The sequence below is a fragment of the Dasypus novemcinctus genome, chromosome 7 (genome assembly GCF_030445035.2).
Source record: "Dasypus novemcinctus isolate mDasNov1 chromosome 7, mDasNov1.1.hap2, whole genome shotgun sequence".
Lineage (NCBI taxonomy): Eukaryota > Metazoa > Chordata > Mammalia > Cingulata > Dasypodidae > Dasypus > Dasypus novemcinctus.
Window position 1 is genome coordinate 43140231 of NC_080679.1, and position 22867 is coordinate 43163097.

The 22867-nt window shown below is 44.5% G+C and overlaps 1 protein-coding gene across 2 annotated transcripts in view; it reads right to left on the reverse strand.

Moving 5' to 3' along the window:
- KIAA2012 (KIAA2012 ortholog) overlaps nucleotides 1–22867 on the reverse strand; it is a 127418-nt gene that overhangs the window by 98973 nt on the left and 5578 nt on the right. The window contains exons 3-7 of one of the 2 annotated variants that reach the window (XM_058300363.2): nucleotides 10268–10427; nucleotides 8056–8211; nucleotides 4665–4807; nucleotides 2167–2344; nucleotides 1379–1521 (exon numbers count right to left, since the gene is read on the reverse strand). In XM_058300363.2, the coding sequence (XP_058156346.1) occupies nucleotides 1379–1521; nucleotides 2167–2344; nucleotides 4665–4807; nucleotides 8056–8211; nucleotides 10268–10427 (780 nt within the window). The remainder of the gene's footprint in view (nucleotides 1–1378; nucleotides 1522–2166; nucleotides 2345–4664; nucleotides 4808–8055; nucleotides 8212–10267; nucleotides 10428–22867) is intronic. The other variant, XM_058300364.2, reaches the window with a different exon arrangement.

Genomic DNA, 22867 nt, shown 5'->3' on the forward strand with positions numbered 1-22867 from the left:
ATGGATAGAAAAGTTCAGATCAGCTTAGACACAGGAAATCTGAGAATATCTGGAACAGATTGAAAACAACCCCTCATTGGTGCCAGGACCACCGGCAGTGCCCATGGCTCCCTTGGGGCCTCTTGAGAGGACACAAATCCCGCATTAGTGATCACTGCTGTCGTTCCCAGTCAGACCCGAGATGCTTTCACAAGAGTGCAGGTGGTGGTTTAAAGCTCCGTGTACCCCGGGAAAATATGTTCTTAAAGTTAATCCACTCCTATGGGTGTGAACCCTTTGTCAGTAGGACCTTTGATGAGGCTGCTTCAGTTAAGGTGTGGTGCACCTCGGTAAGGGTGGGTCTTATCCTATTACTGGAGTCCTTTATAAACGGAATGAACACACAGAGAGAGAGAGCGAGAAACCCACGGAAGCAAGAACCTGAAAGCAATGAAGCCCAGAAGAGATGGAAGAGCCCAGCAGACGCCACCATGTGCTTTGCCATTTGGCAGACGAGCCAAGCATCGCGGGCAGCCAGTCTCAGGAAGAAAGCAGCACCTTGATGATGCCTGGATTTGGATTTTTCCCCAGCTGCAGACTGTAAGCTAATAAATTCCCATTGTTTGAGCTGAACCATTTCATCATATTCACTTTAAGTAGCCAAGGAAACTAAAACAGCGCATCATCTCCTTCCATCCTTCCGTCAGCCCTGTGAGGTTGGCATTATTATCTGTGGACACAGATTTGGTCACTGCAGCACAGAGAGTGGGAGCGACCTGCCCAAGTTCCCATAGCTGCTGGTGCAGAGCTGGAAGGCCAGGCCGGGCCTTCTTATCTCAGAGCTCCTGCTCCTTCTGTTCATCACAGGTACCTCAAAAGCGCCCAAGGCCCACACAGAGAGAAATGCAAGGCACCACCTGGCCAGACACAGTTCAGGACAGCTCTAAGGAAGGAGATGTGCTTGACTTCTGAAGAATGCTAATGAACCTGCAAAATTCACCTTAAATTTTCAAGTTTAGAAAATACAGCAAACTGAGCAAAACCATTGTTGGATTCAAGATCTCCAGAATTGTCAGTTTGAATTGGACCAAGTGGTTAATTCTATCAAATTCTGTCCTTACATGTTTTCAGATAACCCCTGGTCCCTTAAAAGAACAAAGGATTCTGTTGTGACCAGAGAAAGCAGGATAATATATGCTTTAAGGAAGACTGGGGGCAGCTGAAATTCCTTGTATTTCACTATTTCCAATGTTTAGAAAATTACTACAGCTTTATTCCAGCCCCATATGGTGAGCTCAGAAGCGTGCGAGAACAGTTCTCTGTTGAGACATCCCTCTGAGTCACCTCGTTCCTAGGTTGGAATTAATCTTTTAAATACACACACACACACTCACGCAACCTTTTTCTTCTTCACTTCCCCAGGTGTGTTTTTTTCTGAGCCGGTGGTGGATGGCACTGGAGGAAAAAGGCGTCTTCCAGCAGAAGTCTCCTGTGGCAAGAGGCTGCTTCTGCCCGTGAGGAGATGTCCCTCCTCTTGTTTGTCTGTAGGCACAGGATGGGAATGAGAACCAGTTAGTTGCAGGTTTGGGGATGGACAGTTGACTTGCAACTTTCTTCACTTTTTGGTTAAGGAGAAGAAAGGGAAGGAGGGTGATGGAGGACTGAGGTCGCCACAGCTTGGCAGAGGAGCCCATCTAATTATCTGGGATGGGTTCTTGCCGGCTGAGTCAGGCAATGGAGAGAAGGATAACAATAATAATTAATATGTGCTGAGCTCAAAATACAGCACAAGGACTGTGCCAAGTGTTCTACATGCATTAACTCACTTAATCCCCATGGGGATATTATTCATAGGGTTATTATAATGGGAGGGGTGATAGTATTATACCCATTCTACAGATGAGGAAACTGAGCCTCAGAGAGACTAAATGTGCCCAAGATTGCACACAGCTAGTAAGTGTGTGTGTGTGGGGGGGAAGGATGATTTGAACCCAGGCAGCCTAATGCCAGAACGTGCGCAGTTAAGCATCAAGCAAAGAGGACGGTCAAGGTCCCAGTGTAACCTCCAGGTGGACTCGCTGTGATTTTCTAACGTGGGCTGCACAAGGAAGTGACTCAGTGTTCTCAAATGAAGTCTGCACGGTTAGGGTTACCCAGATCAACAAAAAAAGAGATTTGCCTTCTTACCACTGAGACCTGCCTTCCTGTTGGGGAAGGCGCTTCCATAGAACGTGATGTCCGATTTGTCACTCAGGAATGGACAATGATTGATGCAGGCAAGGCCAAAGGTTTGCTGTGTCTTTTCATTGTGCCCTTGACCTTCCTCTGAAGCATGTGTACAATGGTGATTCTGTATTGTTGTGTCCTAGGGAACCACAGAAACACAATCCTGTAAATAGGCTTTTAAAAAGGCACAAAGCAGGTTCCTTTAACAGCCAGATCTTGTGGCTAGACTTGTGGTTCCAGGGATCAAAACTTGTTCACAGCCACTGATTGTATACTGGAAAGTGAATGAAACAGGAAGTTTTAGGTTATATACATGCTATCAGAATAAAAATAAAATTAAAAAACCCCATAGAACTGTACAACACAAAAAATGAACCTCATTGTAAATGTGGCCAGTAGTTAGTTAATAGTATAATTATAATAATTTTGTTCCATTGATTGTAACAAAGGTACCATACTGACGCAAAATGTTATTAATAGGGAAAATTGTGTGCGTGGGGGGTGGTATATGGGAACTCTATACTTCCTGCATGATTTTTCTGTAAATCTACAACCGCTCTAATTTTTAAAAAAATTACAGAATCTTTTTCACAGGCTGAGCAGAAAAACATGGTTATAATTAGCAAAGTTTCTAACGTTGTTTATTCCAATAAAACATTTTATTATTGAGAAAAACATGGTTATAATTAGCAAAATCTCTAATGTTGTTTATTCCAATAAAACATTTTATTATTGATGATAGTAAGAATGACCCTTTTGACCTCTGTATCCCAAGTGCCATTCCCACAGTACAAATGACATTTAACCATTCCTGATATATAGCTCTTTCTTACAAAAATAGTTTAAAATAAAAATGAAATGGTGGTATCATTGTCTTTATCCATCATAAAATGTCTCTTCCCCTTCCCTGCCACTGCATGGCATTTCATTTTTTCCCCTTCCCTCTGCTCATTAGCATATGACCTTCCTGTAAGTCAGATGAGTTTAATCAAGATGTCTATGTCGGGAAACGGACTTTGGCCCAGTGGTTAGGGCGTCCGTCTACCATATGGGAGGTCCGAGGTTCAAACCCCAGGCCTCCTTGACCCGAGTGGAGCTGGCCATGCGCAGTGCTGATGCGCGCAAGGAGTGCCGTGCCACGCAAGGGCGTCCCCCGCGTGGGGGAGCCCCACGCGCAAGGAGTGCGCCCGTGAGGAGAGCCGCCCAGCGTGAAAAGAAAGTGCAGCCTGCCCAGGAATGGCGCCGCCCACACTTCCCGTGCCGCTGATGACAACAGAAGCGGACAAAGAAACAAGACGCAGCAAATAGACACCAAGAACAGACAACCAGGGGAGGGGGGGAATTAAATAAATAAATAAATCTTTAAAAAAAAAAAAAAAAAAGATGTCTATGTTGCTCTGTAGCACCGTCATGTCATGCAATACTCACAAACGTGCATGCTGGAGAGTTTAGAAAGTATTTTTGCATTTTAACTCATTAAATCCTCATAGCAACCTGATGACATATGTAATGCAGTAGCTCTATTTTACAGAGGCAGTAACTTGAGTTCAAAGTCTCTTGGTCATGCTGCTCACAACTAGTAGGACACAGGACTCAAACCAGGGCTTTTCCAACTCTAGAGCTGAGGTGTTTTTTGTTTTTTGTTTTCCTAGACAAGATAACATTGCCTAGATGGGTGAAGAGTGTAGGGGAGGATCTGTGGTCAAACAATTTTGGAAAACCCTGAGTTAAAGTTAAACTGGCTATTCCTCTAGGACTTCTCAAAGGCATCCATATCCAAATGTCCCCTGGAGGAAGCAGACTTGGCCAGTGGTTAGGGCGTCCGTCTACCACACGGGAGGTCTGCGGTTCAAACCCTGGGCCTCCTTGACCCGTGTGGAGCTGGCCCATGCGCAGTGCTGATGTGCACAAGGAGTGCCCTGCCACGCAGGGGTGACTCCCGCGTAGGGGAGCCCCACGCGAAAGGAGTGCAACTGTAAGGAGAGCCGCCCAGTGCGAAAGAAAGTGCAGCCTGCCCAGGAATGGTGCCGCACACACGGAGAGCTGACACAGCAAGATGATGCAACAAAAAGAAACACAGATTCCCGTGCTGCTGACAACAACAGAAGTGGACACAAAAGAATACACAGCGAATCGAAACAGAGAGCAGACAACTGGGGGCAGGGAAGGGAGAGAAATAAATACAAAATAAATAAATCTTAAAAAACAAAACAAAACAAATGTACCCTGGGACTCTCTGGGAGGGTATGCAGCATTTCTCAAATGGATTTGGCCACAAAACCCTTTTTTTCATGGAGCATCTGGCAAAGCTAGGGTTCCACAGGTAGCACTTTGGGAAACGGTGGTCAAAAGGGTCAAAGTACTGTTCTCTGGAGGACCCCAAGACATGGTGAGAGGAGGGAGCATCCCCTTCGAAGTCGAGAAGCACGTGACGGAGGGGAACCCATCAGAAATGGTACCTCTGCCTGGGTGTCATCTTCCTGCCAGGGCTGCTTCCTGAGGGGTGGCAAGTGAGTGCGCTCCCCGCCTTGGTTCTTGGCTCCAGGGCCCGCGTCCACGCGTCCACCAGCCCCCGCTGCCCCTTCATCCAGGCCCTGTTGACCTGCAAAGGTGAATAGTTGGTCAGGCCTGCAGCCCCGGCGGTGGGCATGGTGCCGCTAGCTGCTTCCAAACTGCCTCCCTTCTTGCTTTTCTGAGTAAAAAGTGTTCCTAGTCCTTGTTCCTCCTCTTCCCTTATTCAGGTATTTCTGATAGTGCTTCCCTGGTCAGCGCAAACAGAACCACAGGGGAAGTCAGGAGCCTCAGGGACGAGCCTTCAGGTCTTGGACGCAGTTTTCTTATCTGTAAAATGGGGATACTAATTGCTTGCCCTCCCTTCCCTGCAGCATTGTCTCGAGCTCAGATAAGATAATGACTGTGACAGGCCACTACCTGCAGACCTGCTTGGTTGTCATAGAGACGCTCAGTTTGAAGCAAGCTCTTGGGTTTTCTGGACTGTCTGCCAGTTGTTTACTTGTGGAAAATCTTCCGTTGAATGCGCTGTGGTGGGACCGCCGCTTAGCTCTCTGAACTTACCCTGTCTGTGTAACTCTCAGGACGGATCTGAGTCAACAGATGACTCCAGCAGAGTTAACAAATCTTTCATCAATGGTTTAAAGGGTCCTGCAGCTATTTTCATCACTTACTTAAGGTAGATTTATTGCTGAAAGAGTCTGGTAAACCTGCCTTGTTTGGAGCCAAACTTTAGCAATACCTCCACTCCCGGCATACAGCTAGGTGGAACAAAGTGGGCTTGTTTTCCAACCAGGGGCTCTGGGAGCCTTCGGGGGCCCCAGGTAGGAAGGAGCATTGGACTTCTGGAAGCTCATCCTCCTTCCCCACACCAGCCTCACCTTCCCTCTCTGTTCCCCAGCCTTCCCCTCCCTTTGCCAGTCCCATCCTTGGTGTCATTGGATCAAGGGTCAAATGCCTTCTTGGGGCTGCTCCCTCCCTCTAGCTCTCCTTCCTCTGACCATCAGCTCCTGAAGGCTACTCGGGCCTTGAGCTGATGCTGAGAGTTTTGGTGGAACATACCTAGGCTCAGGTTCAGAGGGGCCTGTCCAGGTTTTAGTGATCCGGGGAAGCCTGCTGGGCCCTGGGGACTCCTCAATCTGAGATGGTCCAGAGCCACAGTACGCCTTTCCCCAAGAGGTTCGAAACTCTGGGCAGAGTACAACACTGAAGACTTTTTTGAGTATTCTAGAACAATCCCCTGGAATCAGCTGGAATGAAACGCAGTTCTGAGGGTAGAGGAAGCAGGATTCCGGCCAAACGGCTGCTCACCTACTGAATAGTCTTACATATCAGACTAAGTTGGGGCAGAGGGTGTGTGGTTAGAGGGATAAAGAGAGACAGTCTTCCCTTTGGCTACATCCCAGCTGAGACTGATTATATGACTCAGTCTATGTAAAGGGAAAATAGGATTTTTCTCCATCCGGATCATTTGTTTATGCTTAATAGAAACAGGTTTGCAAGCCAAGTAGTGAAAGATTTGGGTGTTAAAAGGAGACCACAAAACTTGGTCTATCTATATCTCAAATATGGATTCAGATCATCCAAATAATGTGCACTGAAATAGCAATTTAGAACTTTTTAAGAGCTTTTACTTCTTTAAAAGTTGATTTTTTAGACCCTCTGATCAAGGGCAATTGGGCATTGCAATTAGTTTGTAATCATGCTTAAAAAACATAAGCTAGGGAGGTCTATAACACTTATTGAGCACCCACTATGTGCCAGGCACTGCATAGCTTCATTTAACTCCAAAATACAACCCAGTCAGGTAGAGGTGGGCAGGGTCACTCCCATTTTACAAGTGAGGAAACTGATGCCAGGGAGGTCGCAGGGGTGGAAGTCTGGTGTTAATGGCTACATGCTTAAGTGCTATTCTGTATTTCCTCACTGTTCTCTGCCTGATTGTGACAGCTCCTTGATAGGTGGCCATCAATTAGGGAAGTCATTTGTTCCCTTAGGTGTGTGGTGTTATCCACTCCCAAAATTGTACTAAAATCCACTGTCCAGTAATTCTGGACCCTAGAAACCAAAGTCTAAGGACAGTAATTGGAGACAGATTTTTGGAGAGAAGAGCCATGAGGCAATGGCACAGTAGGATGCCATCTGGGGAAGGGTAGCAGGTACCCATGCAGGGGCATTACCTGGGTGGGTTGACACTGCTCCCCCACCCACCCAAGACATGGATAGTCCAGAAGCTTCATCTCTTCAGTGCCCCAGAATCAAAGGTCTCAGAGATATTGATCCCATTAGCAAAGTATATAGAGGCTGATGTATAAGCCAAGGTATTAATTTACAAAATAAGTACAATTGCCTGACCAGCATATTTCCTGTAGACAAACTATATGCGGACAACATTATGCCTAGAAGACTCTGGTGCCTAGAGTCAAAACAATGGCAGGTGTATGATAGGACTGTTTAATGGCACCAGATCCTGAGAGCCTGCCACATTCTTTTACACTTTTTTACTAGAACAGAGACTTTACTATCCAGAAGGGACCCCTTTCCCAAGGACAGAGCTTGGTTAGGGATTGCTATTGTTTCTAGGAAATTCCTTTTTAATTTCAGAAAATTTACCTTTATATTATATTGGGCTCTTATTCTTTCCTTTCCTTTTCTCAAAAACTCTGGCACCAACCGAGGCCCACTTCTTTGGCTATTACTGCTACCTAGTCATCTCTTCCCATTTCCTTTACTAAAGGCAACTTCTGACTCTTTAAATGCTTCAAATTTCCAAGGATGATATTGACAACTTAAAATCATTTTCCATGAAATAATGAAGTAGGTTTTACTATGCACATTTTATACATGAGAAAGCAGAAACTCAAAGAGGTAAAGGTGACTTGCTCAAGAGCCTATATATAGTAAGTAAGAGAATAGTCATTGCCATCCAGATTTCTGATTCCAAAACCTGTATTTCTTTCACACGATGTTGCCATAATAGCACAGGATTCAAGAACATTAGAGAGGAATAGAAGTAAGAAATCATCTAAAAATCTAGGGTGACTAGCCACATGTAGCTATTTAGATTTAAATTAATTAAAATTGAATAAAATAAAAAATTAATTTCCTTGGTCCCACCAGCTACATTTCAAGTGCTCAACAGCCACTTGGGCAGCACATATTCTAGAACATTTTGTCATTGCAGAAAGCTCTATTGGACAGCACTTGTCTAGACTAAACCCTCCATTTTATAGATGAGGACAATCAAATCCAGAATCCCTAGGCCTTATATTTGGAACATCAATTTAAAGGCACTAAAAATCCAAATGTTTGAGAAATGGTGGTAAAATTAACATGTACCTTGTTCATAAGATTTTCCTTGTTGAATCCAAAATGGAGGGAAGACGGGCAGGAGATGATATTTTGGGGGCACAACTGAAAGATCCTGTTTTGGCCTGAGATTCTTTGGTACATTAAGTTGACTCTCCTTGAGCAGCACAGAATCCTTGATGTATCCTGAAGGGTAGGTCAGGAGTTACTGGTAGAAATAATGGTTGTTGGAGATAACCTCAAGGTTTTTAAAAATAACCTCAGGGTTCCCCATTTACACTAGTCCTGGCTTTGGACATTGCCCATTAAGTAAGACAATTAGTTGCTGAAAGGAAATTTTAGAAATCAGATGCTTCTCTATCTAGTGCCTTAGGTGTTGTGTGCCACATGTGTGTTTCTTCTATTCCACCATTCCCAATAACTGGGTCTCCCTAGTGGAAGAAACATGGCTGCTTCCTTGGGATTGGGTGAAAGGCTCCTCCTGTCCCAGGAGGAGAGAAACAAAGACAGTGGATGTCTTCTACTTGCTTTTATGGGCCCCTTCATCAAGAGCTTTCCCAATCCAGTCACTCTACAAGGATTTATTGAGGGCTAACCCATCGGCCCACCCCTCTGCTAGACAGAAGTCCTCTGCTAGTTTCCGAGCTCCCACGCATGGGTCCTTTTTAATGGTACTGATAGTGTATTGGAGAGACAAAGTTCCTTGTGCTCCACTGTGCCTTGAGTTTCAGTGTGATATAAGATCAGGAAATGAGGAACTCAATATTGGCTGGAGTTGTTGGAGAAGCTTTGATAGAGGACATGGGTTTGAAGGGTGGGGAGGATTACAGTAGGTGTGACCAGAGAACACACTAGCCTCAGAAAGGCGGTGAGCTCTGAGATGTGAGGGGTTGGTGCAGTGTGTAGGGGACACTGAGCCAGTAGTCTCACAGCAGAGTCTCACCATAATTCCTCCAGCCTGAGGACCCCACCCTCAGGGAGGGGCTTTGACAAGGAATCGTGGCAAAGGGCCCACGAATGCACACACACGTGTCTTTTCTTAAACCACACCGTTTAGCCGTAGGACTTGCCCATGGACAAGTCTGAGACATTTCTTGATATTAAAAGTAATGCTCATCCTTGCAAAGATTGGTCCTGTGCTCTAGGGCGGTGGCTGCTCTGCCTTCTACCTGGCCTGATGATGAGCTTTGGTGAAAAGGCTCTTCCCACAAATGGTAAATAAATAGAACCACCTGCTGAAAGTAAAACCAATTACGAGACAAGCCTACATTTTTCCTTTCACTTCACGTCACTCCTTACTGGGGAGAGAATTGTTTTCTCCCCTTTCTCTGGGTAAACCTATACAGCAAGAGGAAAGTCAGTCTTTGTCTGGTCCTCTCTGCTTGTTGATGCTGAAGAAATGGCAAACAGCCGAGTAGACACTGGGAAATCTTACTTCTCACCTCTCTCGTCCTTAACAGGTTTGCCAAATAAAACACAGGATGTCCAGTTAAATGTGAATTTCAGATAAGTAATGAATAATTTTTAAATATAAGAATGTCCCAAATAGTACAAGTTTAGCTGGGTGTTTGTGAGTCTGCATGTGTGTGCGCACATGCTCACTCTAGCAACCACTTCTCATTTCCCCTTTTGGACCTCTGCAGAGGGCATCTGAGGTCTCTGTTCAGCAGAGGCGTGTCCATCTCTCTCCTACTTGGATTGTAGTAGAGAGGTGCCCTCTTTAAGCAGAGGCATCCCAACATTTCCACTTCCTGGAGGACCTGAAATCACCTCAGATGGGAACCAGGGAATGCTGGGCAGAAGGCAGAGCTGGGAGTGGGGCAACGAAATGGCCCCGTTTTTGGCTGATTGAACTTGGGCAAATTACTTTGCCTCCCTCGGCCTCATTTTCCTTATCTTGTAATACAGGGATTGAACTAGAGGATCTCTGAGGCCTCTGCGGCGGGGAAGGTTGGGAAGAAAGTTCTGGCTTGGGAGGTGGAGTATGAGGTTGTGGAGAGGATTGGGGGTGAGGGCAAGGCTTCAGGCTGCCAGTCCCTCTGCAAATGGGGTGGGGGAGGATAGAGGGAGAAAAAGGCATGATAGAGGCTTCAGGGCTACTAAGCTTGAGGACGTTTGTTTTAACACAAAATGGGGCCTGAAATTCTAGTGTTCAGCCCTTGATGGAACGTATACTCTTACACCAGAATGCAAGGTGGGGCAGCTTGGGGTGGCCTCCATCCCCACCCATCTCCCCACTGACCTGCACACTGGAGCCTGTAAATGGTGTCAGGGGGCCATTTCTGTAAGAGGCCTCGGAGGTATCTCTTGGCTGAATACCCAGGCTGGATCTGCCGTTGGGCCTGGCTCTCTGGCTGGCTTCGGAAGTGGAGGTATGGTCGCCAAGCTCTGTCCTGCTCCCTCTGTGGGGACACCAGTCAGGAAACAGCACAGCTGCTAAGCCCTGAGACTCCCAGTGATACGGGCTGGTTAGCACAACCCTCATGAATAATGAGGGAGACCCCTGGAAGGTGCTGGAAGTCACCAAAAACAGATCTTAGCCAATGGACATAAACCAAGAGCTCACAGAGTAAAGGTTTGGAAGGCCCCTGCAGATTTGCAGTTGGAAGGAGAAAGAGAAATGACAAACACCAGACCTCATCTAGAGCATCAGAAGGGGCAAGAAGCCTCAAAAGAAAATACATTTCCAAGTTCAACCATTATTTTAGTACCTTAAGAAGTGCCCTGTGCAGCGATGGAAAAGTCAGCTCAACAAATCAGCACCGGCATCCAGTGTTTGTGCTATGCATTATGGGACAGACTTTGTCCCATGTTCATGGAGAGCCTGGCAGTTTGAAAATACCTGGCTTGGCTGCATTTCCTCTCAGTCTAAAGAGAATTTCCTGGAGCCCTGCCTGTCAAAGTCGGTCCCACTGTGCAAGACATTGTGGAGAATAAATGTGAATAATAATGTCTCACTCTAAGGCAAGGGATTTATATTACACAAATAATTTTCACCTCATTATAATCCTGTAAGGTGGACTGAGTTAATATTTTAACCACTTAAATGAAGCAGAAACCCTCTGAGGATGATCACGTAAGCACAAGAATAGCAAACGTGGTCACTGCGTTGACACCACTCACTATCTCCCTTTTACACGGCATACGTCTTTAATCAATCTGAGCATTCTTCTTGCTGAACTGATCCTGGTTTCAGAATCCCTCTTTTTTCTTTAAAAACATTTTCTTTCTGTAATTGAGGTGTAATTTATATATAACAACATGTACAGAGCTTAAGCGTTCAGTTTGATAAAATTTGACAATAGTACACATCTTTGTAACCATCACACAAAACAAGATATTTTCTTCACTCCAGAGAGTTTCTTCATGCGCCTTTCCAATTAGTGTCTCCCACCCCCCAGTTAACCACTATTTGAATTTCTATCACTAATGGGTTCATTTTGTCTATTATTTTTTATGCTCCGTGAAAGTGCTTCACACAGTGTGCTTCACTGAGAGTTGGCCTGAGAGATGAAACCCATTTACCCTCCTTGGTTAAGCGGCTCACCCCAGGCAATAGGGTGGCTTAGGGCACAGAAGTTAAAAGGCTTAGCCAGTTAGCAGTGGGACCCAGGACATCCAATTCCATGTCAGTTCAGAGCCTCCAGTCTTTCCAAAACTTGCCATCTCATTGATGGACCAGGACTCAGCACCAAGAACCAGCTTGATGTCAAAACAAGGAATATAGGGTGGCTTCAAAGTAGGTGCCTCAGAGAGTGCCACATACATTAAGAACTGTATGCCTAGAGAAGCTGACACTTTCACACTTGTTAAGATGCTTTTGGTTGGAAGTAGTGAAGTCTGACTCAATGGGTTTAAACCAATTTATGAGAAACTTAATGAGAAAGATTATCTCATAGAACAATAGCCAAAGCCTGGAAAGTTCCAGGGTTGGATAATTCTGTGGTGCAGGGACACAGGTCAGCCTCTTTGAACCTTTAGCATTTGTGGTCACAAGCACACGGAGATTCTGCAGGTGCCACAGTGGCAGTGCCACTGCCTCATTCAGTGACCTTTGATACATCTTCCTGTGGAGCCCAGGTTGCCGTGCTCCTGTGCGTGGCCCCATTGCCTTCCCAGAGTGTGGCGGAGATGCACGACCCTATCCTTGACAAGGGGTGCTGACGTCCTGAAACCGTCCTACCGGTACCAAATCTCTTTCTACCTCTGAGAACAATCTTTTTACATCAGCCTTTTGGGCCTGCAGAGCCTGAGCGACAGACACTTGGATACTTCAAGTGGGACCAGAAAGCACAAACAGAAGAGTGGGAAGGAGAGGGCTTCGTGAGGAAGCTTAGGAAAGCCCACTGGACTTCGAGCCAGGATGTCTGGTTCAGGGCCAGTTCTGAGGTTCTAACCTTGGGCAAGCCCTGGAACCTCCCTGAACCTCTAAGGAAAATGGAGCTAATGGCATGGTGTAGGGAGTGGGAAGTTTACAGGTTTTGGAATCAGATAACCTGAGAACCACATTTCACAGTGCCTGGCACATATTGTTGATAAACAAAATGGAACATTCCCCATCCCAGCCCCACCACTTCTTAGTCGTCTAAGTTATATAACCTCGTCTGTACTATTGATGTAATACCCTCTTTTTAGGGTTTTTGATGGTGTAAGTGAAATAACGCATGGTAAATGTCTCCCTGAGTCAGTTTATGGTAAGGCCTGCCTCAACTCTGAGCGCCCTTCTCTCAGTCCTCCAGGCCTCCCCCCTCTGCCTGCCTTGTGCTGTGAGACGTAATCAGGATCAGATGTGAAAGCACTTTCTAATCTCCTGGCCCTAATATCAGGACTGGAGGAGAACACATGGTGGAGGAGATTGAGCAGAGGCTTTCTGTAAGATGGGAGTGGCCATGAGCTCTAGCCTGACCCTTCTTGTGCACAAGCTCTCAGGCAAGTTAATTCCTGCTCTGATCTCAGCAACCTCAGTGTAAGGATTAAATGAGCTGAGATACGGAAAGTCTTTAGTCCTCAGCACATGGTAGATCAACAAATGTTAGGTCTTTTCTCCTTCCCCTTGTCCAGATGATGGGAGATGACGTGAATTGCCTTCCTAACAGCCCTTCCGCTCATTTCCTTTTGCAAACGGCCCTCCCCCATTCTTTGTTAACAGTACCCCTTTCCCATTGCAGTGTAGAGTGGCCGAGTGTGATCTAGTTCTGGCCAAGGAAACATAATCTGCTAAGGAGTTTCTGGGAAGTCTTTGCTTCCTTATCAAAGGGACAGACATACGGTCTTGCTGGCTGGCCCTGTTCTTTCTTCTTTGAACTGAATGTGACCTCTAGAACCATGTGACCATCTTGTGAACGTGAGCTAACAAACACGAGGAAGGAAAGATGGCGCTTAATGGCCTTGTGGAGGAGCTGGCCAAATGTGAAACTCCTACCTGCCTGATGTCTTGTTCCTTTAGGTCATTAAATCTCTCTATTGCTTATACCAGGGGTTGGCAGACTTTTTCTTAAAAGGCCAGATATTAAATATTTTCGGATTTACAGGCCATATGGCAACTGTTGCAGCTACTTGACTCTGTTGTTGTAGCATGAAAGCAGTCATAGAAAAAATGTAAGTGAATGGCATGGCCATATTCCAATAAAACTTTATTTACAAAAACAGGCAGCAGGCAGGATTTGGCTAGTGAGCCATAGTTTGCTAATCCCTGATTTAAACCACTGACAATCAAGTAATCTTGACTGTAGTGAGTTGTCCTAACTGACACATAAGAACAATGAGGGAGCAATATATCCCAAGCCACTGTAGATTCAAGGGATTGGGGAAAGACTGGCATGGCAACACTCTAGATATGGAGTGCAAAACCACTGAGGAACAGAGCAGGCAGGCATTGGACATTTTCCAGAATATGCAGAGGCTGGCACCCAGAAGAGAGGCTGGACTAGAGGCACAGAGTAATTAAGACAGACCCAGGAAGAGCTGGCCCTGATGGAGACCTGCAACAGGGGGATGTACAAGGAAGAATTAGGAGGGTAAGTGCAGTCAAGCTATAATTAGAATTACTAAATCTTTTTTTTAGATCTATTTTTATTTATTTATTCCCCTCCCTTCGTTGTTTGTACTCACTATCTGCTCTCTGTGGCCATTTGCTCTGCGCTCTCTGTGTCTGCTCATCTTTAGGAGGCACCGGGAACCGAACCTGGGACCTCCCATGTGGGATAGACGCGCTCAATCACTTGAGCCACCTCAGCTCCCTGCTTTGTTGTGTCTCTCATTGTTTTTCCTCTTTTGTGTCTCCTCGTTGCATCATCTTGTGTCAGCTCACTGTGCCTTCCTGTCACACCACTTCACTGTCTTGCTCCTATTCTCCTGGAGGGCACTGGGAACTGAACCTGGAACCTCCCATGTTGTGGGCGGGAGCTCAATTGCTTGGGCCACATCCACTTCCTGAGAATCACTAAATCTTAAGAATTAAAAATTAATGACTCCAATTCCCAGAGGAGGAAGCTGATACGTAAACAGGTTAGGTGACTTGCCCTGATTCATAAAAGTAAATAATGAACCTGAATCTTTAAATCATAACTTCTACCTTTACTTTTTTTCTTCCTCACCTTAACTAATAACATCTTCAAAGATTCCATGTACAAATATGTTCACATCCACAGGACTGGGGCTGAGGACTTGAACATTTCTTTGTAAGGGATGTGATTCAATCCACAACACTGTGCAATATTCAGTTTCTTTATTCATCCTTCGGATATTTATTTAATAGAGTGAGTTTCTGCTATGAGTCATACATTAGGGAAACCCAGGCAAGACTTTTGTCATATATTAATGTAGGAAATAATGGGGTTTCCCTGAATCCTTTTTTTTTTTTTAGTGACCTGCCCTTAGCTTTTTTCCCCTTCTTTTTAAATTTAATGCATGTTTTCTTACGCAAGTATTGCCCAAAGTTCACTTTTTCACTAACTACCACTTTGCTATCTGTAAATAGTAAATAGTCTATTGAATTTTGAATCATGTCAAAAAAATAAACTTGTTGAAAATGCAGGGAGATTTTTATATTCTCAGAGTACATCCTTACAAGATACTTCCTACCTACGAAGGGGGAAATAATAACAGTGGCAAAACTGGCAAAACCCCTTTGTGTGTGGGCTGGACTCAGTGACTTCTAATGTACAGAATATGGAAAAAATAATCATGTATGACATCTGAAACTGGGTCATAAGAGGCACTGTGGCTTTTTCCTTACTCTTTCTCTCAGATCAGTTGCTCTGGAGGAAGCCAGCTGCCATGCTATGAGGAAGCTCAAGCAACCCTATGGAGAGGTCGACTTGGCAAGGAATGAAGCCTTCTGCCAAGCACTCCTCCAGCTCCAGCCAAGCCTTCATTTGACTACAGCCTGAGCCGTAAACTCATGAAAGACCCAAGTCAGAAATACCTGGCTAGACTGCTACCAAATTCCTGATGCACAGAAACTGAGATAAATGCTTCTTGTTTGAAGCCACTGTGTTCAGGATAATATGTTACATATTAACAGATAATTAATATACAACCTGAACCAGGTGATCAGAATGAACGTCACTGGTGTGATGCAAATTGACATTATGTGTGCTCAGAGAGCACATCATCACTTCCCTAGTAATCCAAAACTGTGTAATCTGAATGTAATCATAAGGAAATATCAGACAAGCCCAAACTGAGAGGTATTCTACAAAACACTTGGCCTGTGCTCTTCAAATGTCAATGTCATGAAAGACAAAGACCTGTTCCAGATTAAAGGACATTTAAGAGACAAGTCATCGAAATGCAGTAAGAGATCCTGGATTGTAAACAGGACATTAGTGGAACACTGGGGAAACCTGAGTAAGGTCTGTAGAGTATATAATACTATTTTATCAATATTAATTTCCTGATTTTGATAACTGTATTGTGATTATGTAGGAGATTGTCTTTGTTTTTTAGGAAACATATAGATGTTTCACTCGTCCTTTTTTTTTTTTTTTTTTCCATTTGACCATGGAATAAACATTTCTTGGACACTTTTTCTGTGCCAGGCACTGTATTACGTCCTGGGATATGGAGACATTAGACCCAAGGTCTTTTGGGGTCAATCAGAATCTTGTTTCCTCCCTGTAAATCTTTGCATCAATTGATTTCTCTCCAGATGCAGTTAAGACCCAACCTCCTTTGAAATGCTGCAGCCCTATGTGGATGGCATAATGAATTGTTTGTATCTGGTCAGAGCTGTCATTTTCTCATTATTGGGTATTTCTGAGGCATCAGTGTGATTCTGGAGCTATACTGGGCAACTGGCTCAATGGTGCAAGGAATGGCCAAGAAGAGGTAGGGAATCCCTTCTCCTGAAATTTGTGGTATTTAAATATTGTTTTGTTTGTTTTTTAATGAAAAAACACTTTAGTGCTAAAAAATGCTAACCATCATTTTAGTCTTCAGTGAGTTGTAATCTTTTTGCTGGTGGAGGGGGTTTTGCCTCAATGTTGATAGCTGCTGAAGTTTGGGGTGGCTATGGCAATTTCTTAAAATAAGACAATGAATTTGGCCACATGAATTAACTCTTCCTTTCAAGAAAGATTCCTCTGTTGCACACAATGTTGTGTGGTTTTTTTTTTTTTTTTTTTTTGAGAAGTTATGAGTTACAAAACAATCATGCATACCATACAGGATTCCCATACATCAGATATTTAGATATAGTTTTGCCTATGGCTGAGACCCATACCTCACTGACATAGTCCTAACAAAAGTGACCTAATCAGGTGATCTAGCCAAGATCCCTTAACTGACTAATGCAATCAAAGTGTCTCACACCCACAGGAATGGATTAGTTGAAAACATAATCTTTTTTTTTTGGGAACAACTTGACTCAGCCATTGGGTACCTCCCTTCCACATAGGAGGTCCCAGGTTTGGTTTATGGTGCCCCCTAAAAAAAAGACAAGCAGACAGTGAGTGCAAACAATGAGGGGAATGGGGAGAAATAAATAAAATACATCTTAAAAAAGCAAAACAAACCATCTTTTTTGGGAATTTACCAAATTCAAACTGTCACAACGACTTTATTCCCCTTTGCCAGGTAATCTAACTATTCATAGGGATGTGGACATCACTGAGGGACCATTACCACACCTTCTTTAAGCTTCTTCTAATTTTCCTGTTTCTTAGAAATTCCTCATTTTATTTCTGTGAAGTGGTTAATAACAGCTCACCTCACTAGATAAACTGAAGCATTGAGGGAGACCCAAGGCCTACTTAGGGCTACTGAGGAGACCAGTCAGAGTTAAATCCATTCTCATATCCAACATGTAGAATAATATTATAAGTGGAATAAAGCAAGCTACAAAAAAGAGTGAGTATAGTATAATTACAACCTCATGAAAGTGAATCTTATATTTGTAGAACTCTGGTAGAAAGACTGGAAGAAAATACAGGAAAATGCTAATAAAGGTGGTTTTAGGGTGTTGGGCATGTATTACAGATTGTTTTTTCTTCTCTTCTGTAACTGAATTTTCAGTAATATGATTAAATTACATTTATACACAGAAAAATGTAAAAATTAATTTATTTCATTGCACTCAACCCTTTTCATACATATTTCTCTATTCCCTCTCCGACATTATCCTTGACCTTCAACCACCCACTCAAAAAACACTCAAACCTAAGAAGACAAGCAGGACACTTTGGAAGACTAAAGGGAGTGGGGAGGGAGTTTCTGGAGCAGGGGACTACGTGGCAGCAGGAGACTGCTGTGGATGGCTTCCCACTGCTCAGGCAAGCCTTGGCTTTACCAGTCGACCCCAGCTTTCGGTTTCTTCTGAAATGAGTAATTAGTGTGCACAGAGTGGTCTCGTAGCCACACTCCACTGCCAGAGCTTCCTGTAATGAGCGACATGCTCAGGCCTGCCTGCCTTCCCAGTGCCTGCCAGGCCACGTAAGCAGAGGAGTGAGGGGGAGCCCCGTGCGCCTGCCCCCACCCTAGCACTGGCTGGCCTCACCACCTGGCCCGGTGCTGGCAGCTGAGGGGTTTTGAGGATGGAAGGCAAGGATGGGGCCTGTGCTCCTGCACAGCTGTCATGAGCTGGAAGGAGCCAGAATCCTCAGAAGTACAAGGCTGTCGTCATTTGCCACCTTACCACAGAGAACGGCCTGGCCTTTGTGTGTGGGAGTCGACTGAGGGGTAAGAGGGAAGCCCAGAAAAGCCTGGGGCTGGCAGGCAAAGCCTCCACAGTTGGGCCCCTCCCAGTCCCCCTGGTTTATTTCAACGAAGAGCCACTCCTGTCTGCTTACCATTCCCTGACCTCCCTCTGCCCAGCCCTCTAGGCCTTCACTCACTTACACCTAGAAGGTCTCTCTCCACTTATTTTTACCACAAGACACAGCCCAAATTATACCTCCTCTGAGAAAGCCACTCTAGATTTTCCCAGTAAGATGTAATCACGATCTCTATTTCCTTTACATTTCCACAGCCTACTGAAAACCTTATTCTAACTCTTCTCATAGACTGTCTTGTTTCAAGTGTCACTAGGACACATATCTGCCTTCTTGACCAAACTGTACACCCCTGTGAGTAGAGGCTATGGCCTCCCCTTGCCACTGCCCAGCAATGAATATGTTTACCTAATGCCTTTTTGATGGGCATCTGCTAGGTGCCAGGCACTGTTCTCAGCACTGACTGGTTACAACTACTCATTAGATGTTAAGTTCAGTTGAGTGGCAAGACCCACCAAGGTCTGTATTTTACTGCTGACCACCTGTATTCTGAGGTATCCATGCCAGCCTGGATGACCTCCTCTTAGGAGGGCTGGTGGAGTCAGTGTGTCTTGGCAAAGGCCAAACTTTACAACAGAGGGGAAGTGCCTTTGTTGTGGCATCTGTGCAGGTGTGACTGGTGTCAGCCTTGGGGCTGCCGGGTGACTGCACTGGAGTAGGGGTCGGGGGAGGAGCAGGGGTGGATGGGAGAAAGGTAAGGCCACTTGCAGCTGTGCCTGAAAAGCCTTCTCCAGTCTCAGCCTAACTTCAATCGGTGTGAAAATAACACCATTCCTCAGCTAGCCCCTTTCTCGGCAGATTTAATTTCTTGGATTCTGTGCAAATGATACCCTTTCTCTCATATATCTTTGGTAATCATGTATTCATAGACACCAGGCCATGAAGTGGAGAGTCATGAAGTGGTCTGAATTTTCCCATAGATACAGTGTTGTAATAGGCCTCGATTCTTGTCCAAACCATTCAGCATCAAAGATTTGGCCAGCCATATGTCATAAGAACAAAGGTTCAACAACTAGAATTGCAAACAGCAATAGTTAAGCTCCATTTCCTATAAGAGAAGGAATGCATACTAGCTCTATCACTAACTAGCTTTGTGACCTTGGGGAAGTTACTTGACCAATCTATGCCCAAGTTTCTTCATCTGTCAAACGGGGATGATTAATGTAAGCCCCTTATAAAGTTGTTGTGAGGATTAACTGAGTTAATAAGTGTAAATCTCTTAGAATGGTGACTGGCATATATTAAGTGTTAAATAAGTGTTAGCTAGTATTATAAACGCTCTGTCTGTTAGTCATACAAGACGTTCACAGAGCCTAGGGGAAAAAGGCATCTATTGGATTATACATATGACTTACAGTGAAAATGCTGCCTATAACCAAGACTGGTTTTAATGAAAACCTGATTTGCTTTCCTAGAATTGAAAAGGGTTTAAAGGGATGTGTTGGAAGGCATAATTCTCTCTCTTTCTCTCAGGCTGTTAAAGTAGAGATGTTTCTTTTCTCTGGGGCAAGAGGTGTCTTTAAAGTTATAGGTCATATTTCTTTGGCAACATCATTAATTCTAGGGATTGAGAGTGGGACCTTAGAGTCAGTGGTCTGGGCTCCAATCCCAGCCTCACCACTAGGTGTGTAATTTTAGGCAATTTAGTTCACTCCAAGCCTTGGATTTTCCTCCCATAAAATGGAGATGGTGCTAGCATCCAGCACCTAGGTTTGTGAAGAGTGAATGTAGATATATAATTGATTATAGATAATATGCCTGGCACACACTAAGCACTCAGTAAGTGTTAGTTATTATTCACTTTACCTTTGACCTCACTGGCAGGGTTGCCCCACGCTTCTCTCCTGACCTTTTCTACCTCCTGGGTTTGTTAAAGGCTCCAAGTACAATTACTCAGGAGCTGCTCACATGGAGGGTACTAGCAAAAAGGAGCGCAACCAAGTGACTGTTTCTTCCTCTTCTCTGCCTTGACCCCACTTCTTAGGGAAACCATCCAAACAAGTAGCAGGTTATTAGCCAGGACTTGCAAAGGGAAATTCAAAACTGTCCTCCTGATTTTTAGTTGAAAGTATAACAGATAATTTATTATTCTTCCTTCTTGTCTATATTTTGTATGATAAGCCTATCTTACGTTCAGGATGGAAAAAAATAAAAGGTATTTTTAAAACATATTTTTCACAATATTACTTGATAAAATAGTAACGTGAAGATACCTTCTTGGCTTGGACATTGGTTAAATCCACTAACTGAAAGGTAGTGCTTTGAAGATTGCAATATGGGGGACATTAGGCAGCATAGAATGAGTGGGGACATATATTCAGTGGAACAAGGCTGACACTACTGTTGAATGTAATCACATTTATAAAACAGATGGCGGAAGCCATATATCCTTGGTTGAAATCAACTATAGGAATCTAAATCCTGTGCATTCCTCAATCATAGGGAAATGGAATACTCTGCAGATTATTTCTTTATAAATTATTTTAATAGACAATTTAAGATCCCATTGTTGGGCACTTAAAGCAAAATTCTAAATATGTAAGAATAAGAAATAGTGAAACAATGTGAATTATTTATTATTTTGGATGATTTGGGAGGCATTTTAGGATTCTGCCATGCTTCAAGAGCATCATTAGGACTATCATTTACATGTTACCCCAAATTCTGGTTATTTAAATTGCAAAGCTCTTTGATTTCTAAATAATGGGTGGTTGAATGAATCAAAGGCCTCAAGGAGAATGGTTTTAGCTGTGGGAATGTTTGAACGATATTTCCCTCTGCTTAAAAGAAAAGCAACATATCTTTACACATGTAGAAGTCTGAGAATTCTGACACCTGATCTCCTGGCCTAACGCTTATCTTTGCTAGTTAAGAAGTTAAGCCATCAAGAAAATTAAAGAGTAGGTGTATGTTGAGCTGTAAAACCCAGATGTATTACCACATGCATGCCATTAGATCCATACAAAGAGCTACAGATGATGTGAGATGCTAGAAACATTTAACTGCACCCCCCACCTTCCACAGCCTTGATTCTAACAGGTCTGAGCCGGGCCTGAGCTTTGCAGGTTTCTTGGTGCAAGGGGTTCCATCAGTACCACCCTTTTCTATGACAGCCCCATTTATCAGTTAAGCCCTCCTGCCGCATCTCCTTCCCTCCCCACTTGGGCTCTTTTACTTTGAGTGTGGTGGTGTTACCTCCACTTTTTGACAAAGAAATAGTGTTACTATACTTTCTGACAAAGAAATCCTGCTCTGAGGAACAGATGGTGTGATTATTTGTGGGCTTGATTCACAGCACTGTTTGCGCTTTTTTTTTTTTAAGATTTATTTATTTATTTAATCCCCCCCCCCTCCCCCGGTTGTCTGTTCTCTGTGTCTCTTTGCTGAGTCTTGTTTCTTTGTCCGCTCTTGTTTCTTTGTCCGCTTCTGTTGTCGTCAGCGGCTCGGGAAGTGTGGGCGGCGCCATTCCTGGGCAGGCTGCACTTTCCTTCGAGCTGGGCGGCTCTCCTTACAGGGTGCACTCGTTGCGCGTGGGGCTCCCCTACGCGGGGACACCCTGCGTGGCATGGCACTCCTTGCACGCATCAGCACTGCGCATGGGCCAGCTCCACTCGGGTCGAGGAGGTCCGGGGTTTGAACCACGGACCTCCCATGTGGTAGACGGACGCCCTAACCACTGGGCCAAGTCCGTTTCTCTGCTCTTTCTTTTCCCTTCCTGATCCTCCCACCTGGCTCTTTAGACTCTTCTCTCTCTCCCTTTCGCTCTCTGCCTTCTAAACCCACAGGCTTTTATTTTATCTAAAAAAATTCTGGGTGTTTTAAATAAAAGTAATGTCTGGGAGAAAAGAAAAGTATAAATGAAAATATGACAGGAAGCGGACTTGGCCCAGTGGTTAGGGCATCCGTCTACCACATGGGAGGTCCATGGTGCAAACCCCGGGCCTCCTTGATCCGTGTGCAGCTGGCCCATGCGCAGTGCTGATGCGCGCAAGGAGTGCTGTGCCACTCAGGGGTGTCCCTCGCATAGGGGAGCCCCACGTGCAAGGAGTGCACCCCGTAAGGAGAACCGCCCAGCGTGAAAAAAGTGCAGCCTGCCCAGGAATGGCGCCGCACACATGGAGAGCTGATGCAACAAGAAGACGCAAAAAAAAGAGACATAGATTCCAGGTGCCACTGACAAGAATACAAGCGGACACAGAAGAACACACAGCGAATGGACACAGAGAGCAGACAACTGGGGCGGGGGTGAGGGGGGGAAGGGGAGAGAAACTAAAAAAGAAAATATGACACAATCCTACCATCCACTGTCAAATGTTGGTGTATATTCTTCTGCTAGTGTGTAATTAATTACATTTCAAAAAATTGAGACTAGAGAGGCAATGTTTTCTACACTGCCTGGTTTTAAATTCTGATGTAATCACCTTCTTGTCTGTACAGGCTTAAGTTCCTCCAACTCTCCGTGCTTCAGTTTCCTCACCTTTAAAATGGACTAATAACAGTATCCAACCAAAGGATTGTTAGAAAGAATAAATGAATAATGAATGGAAAGGACAGTGGCAGGAACATAGAAA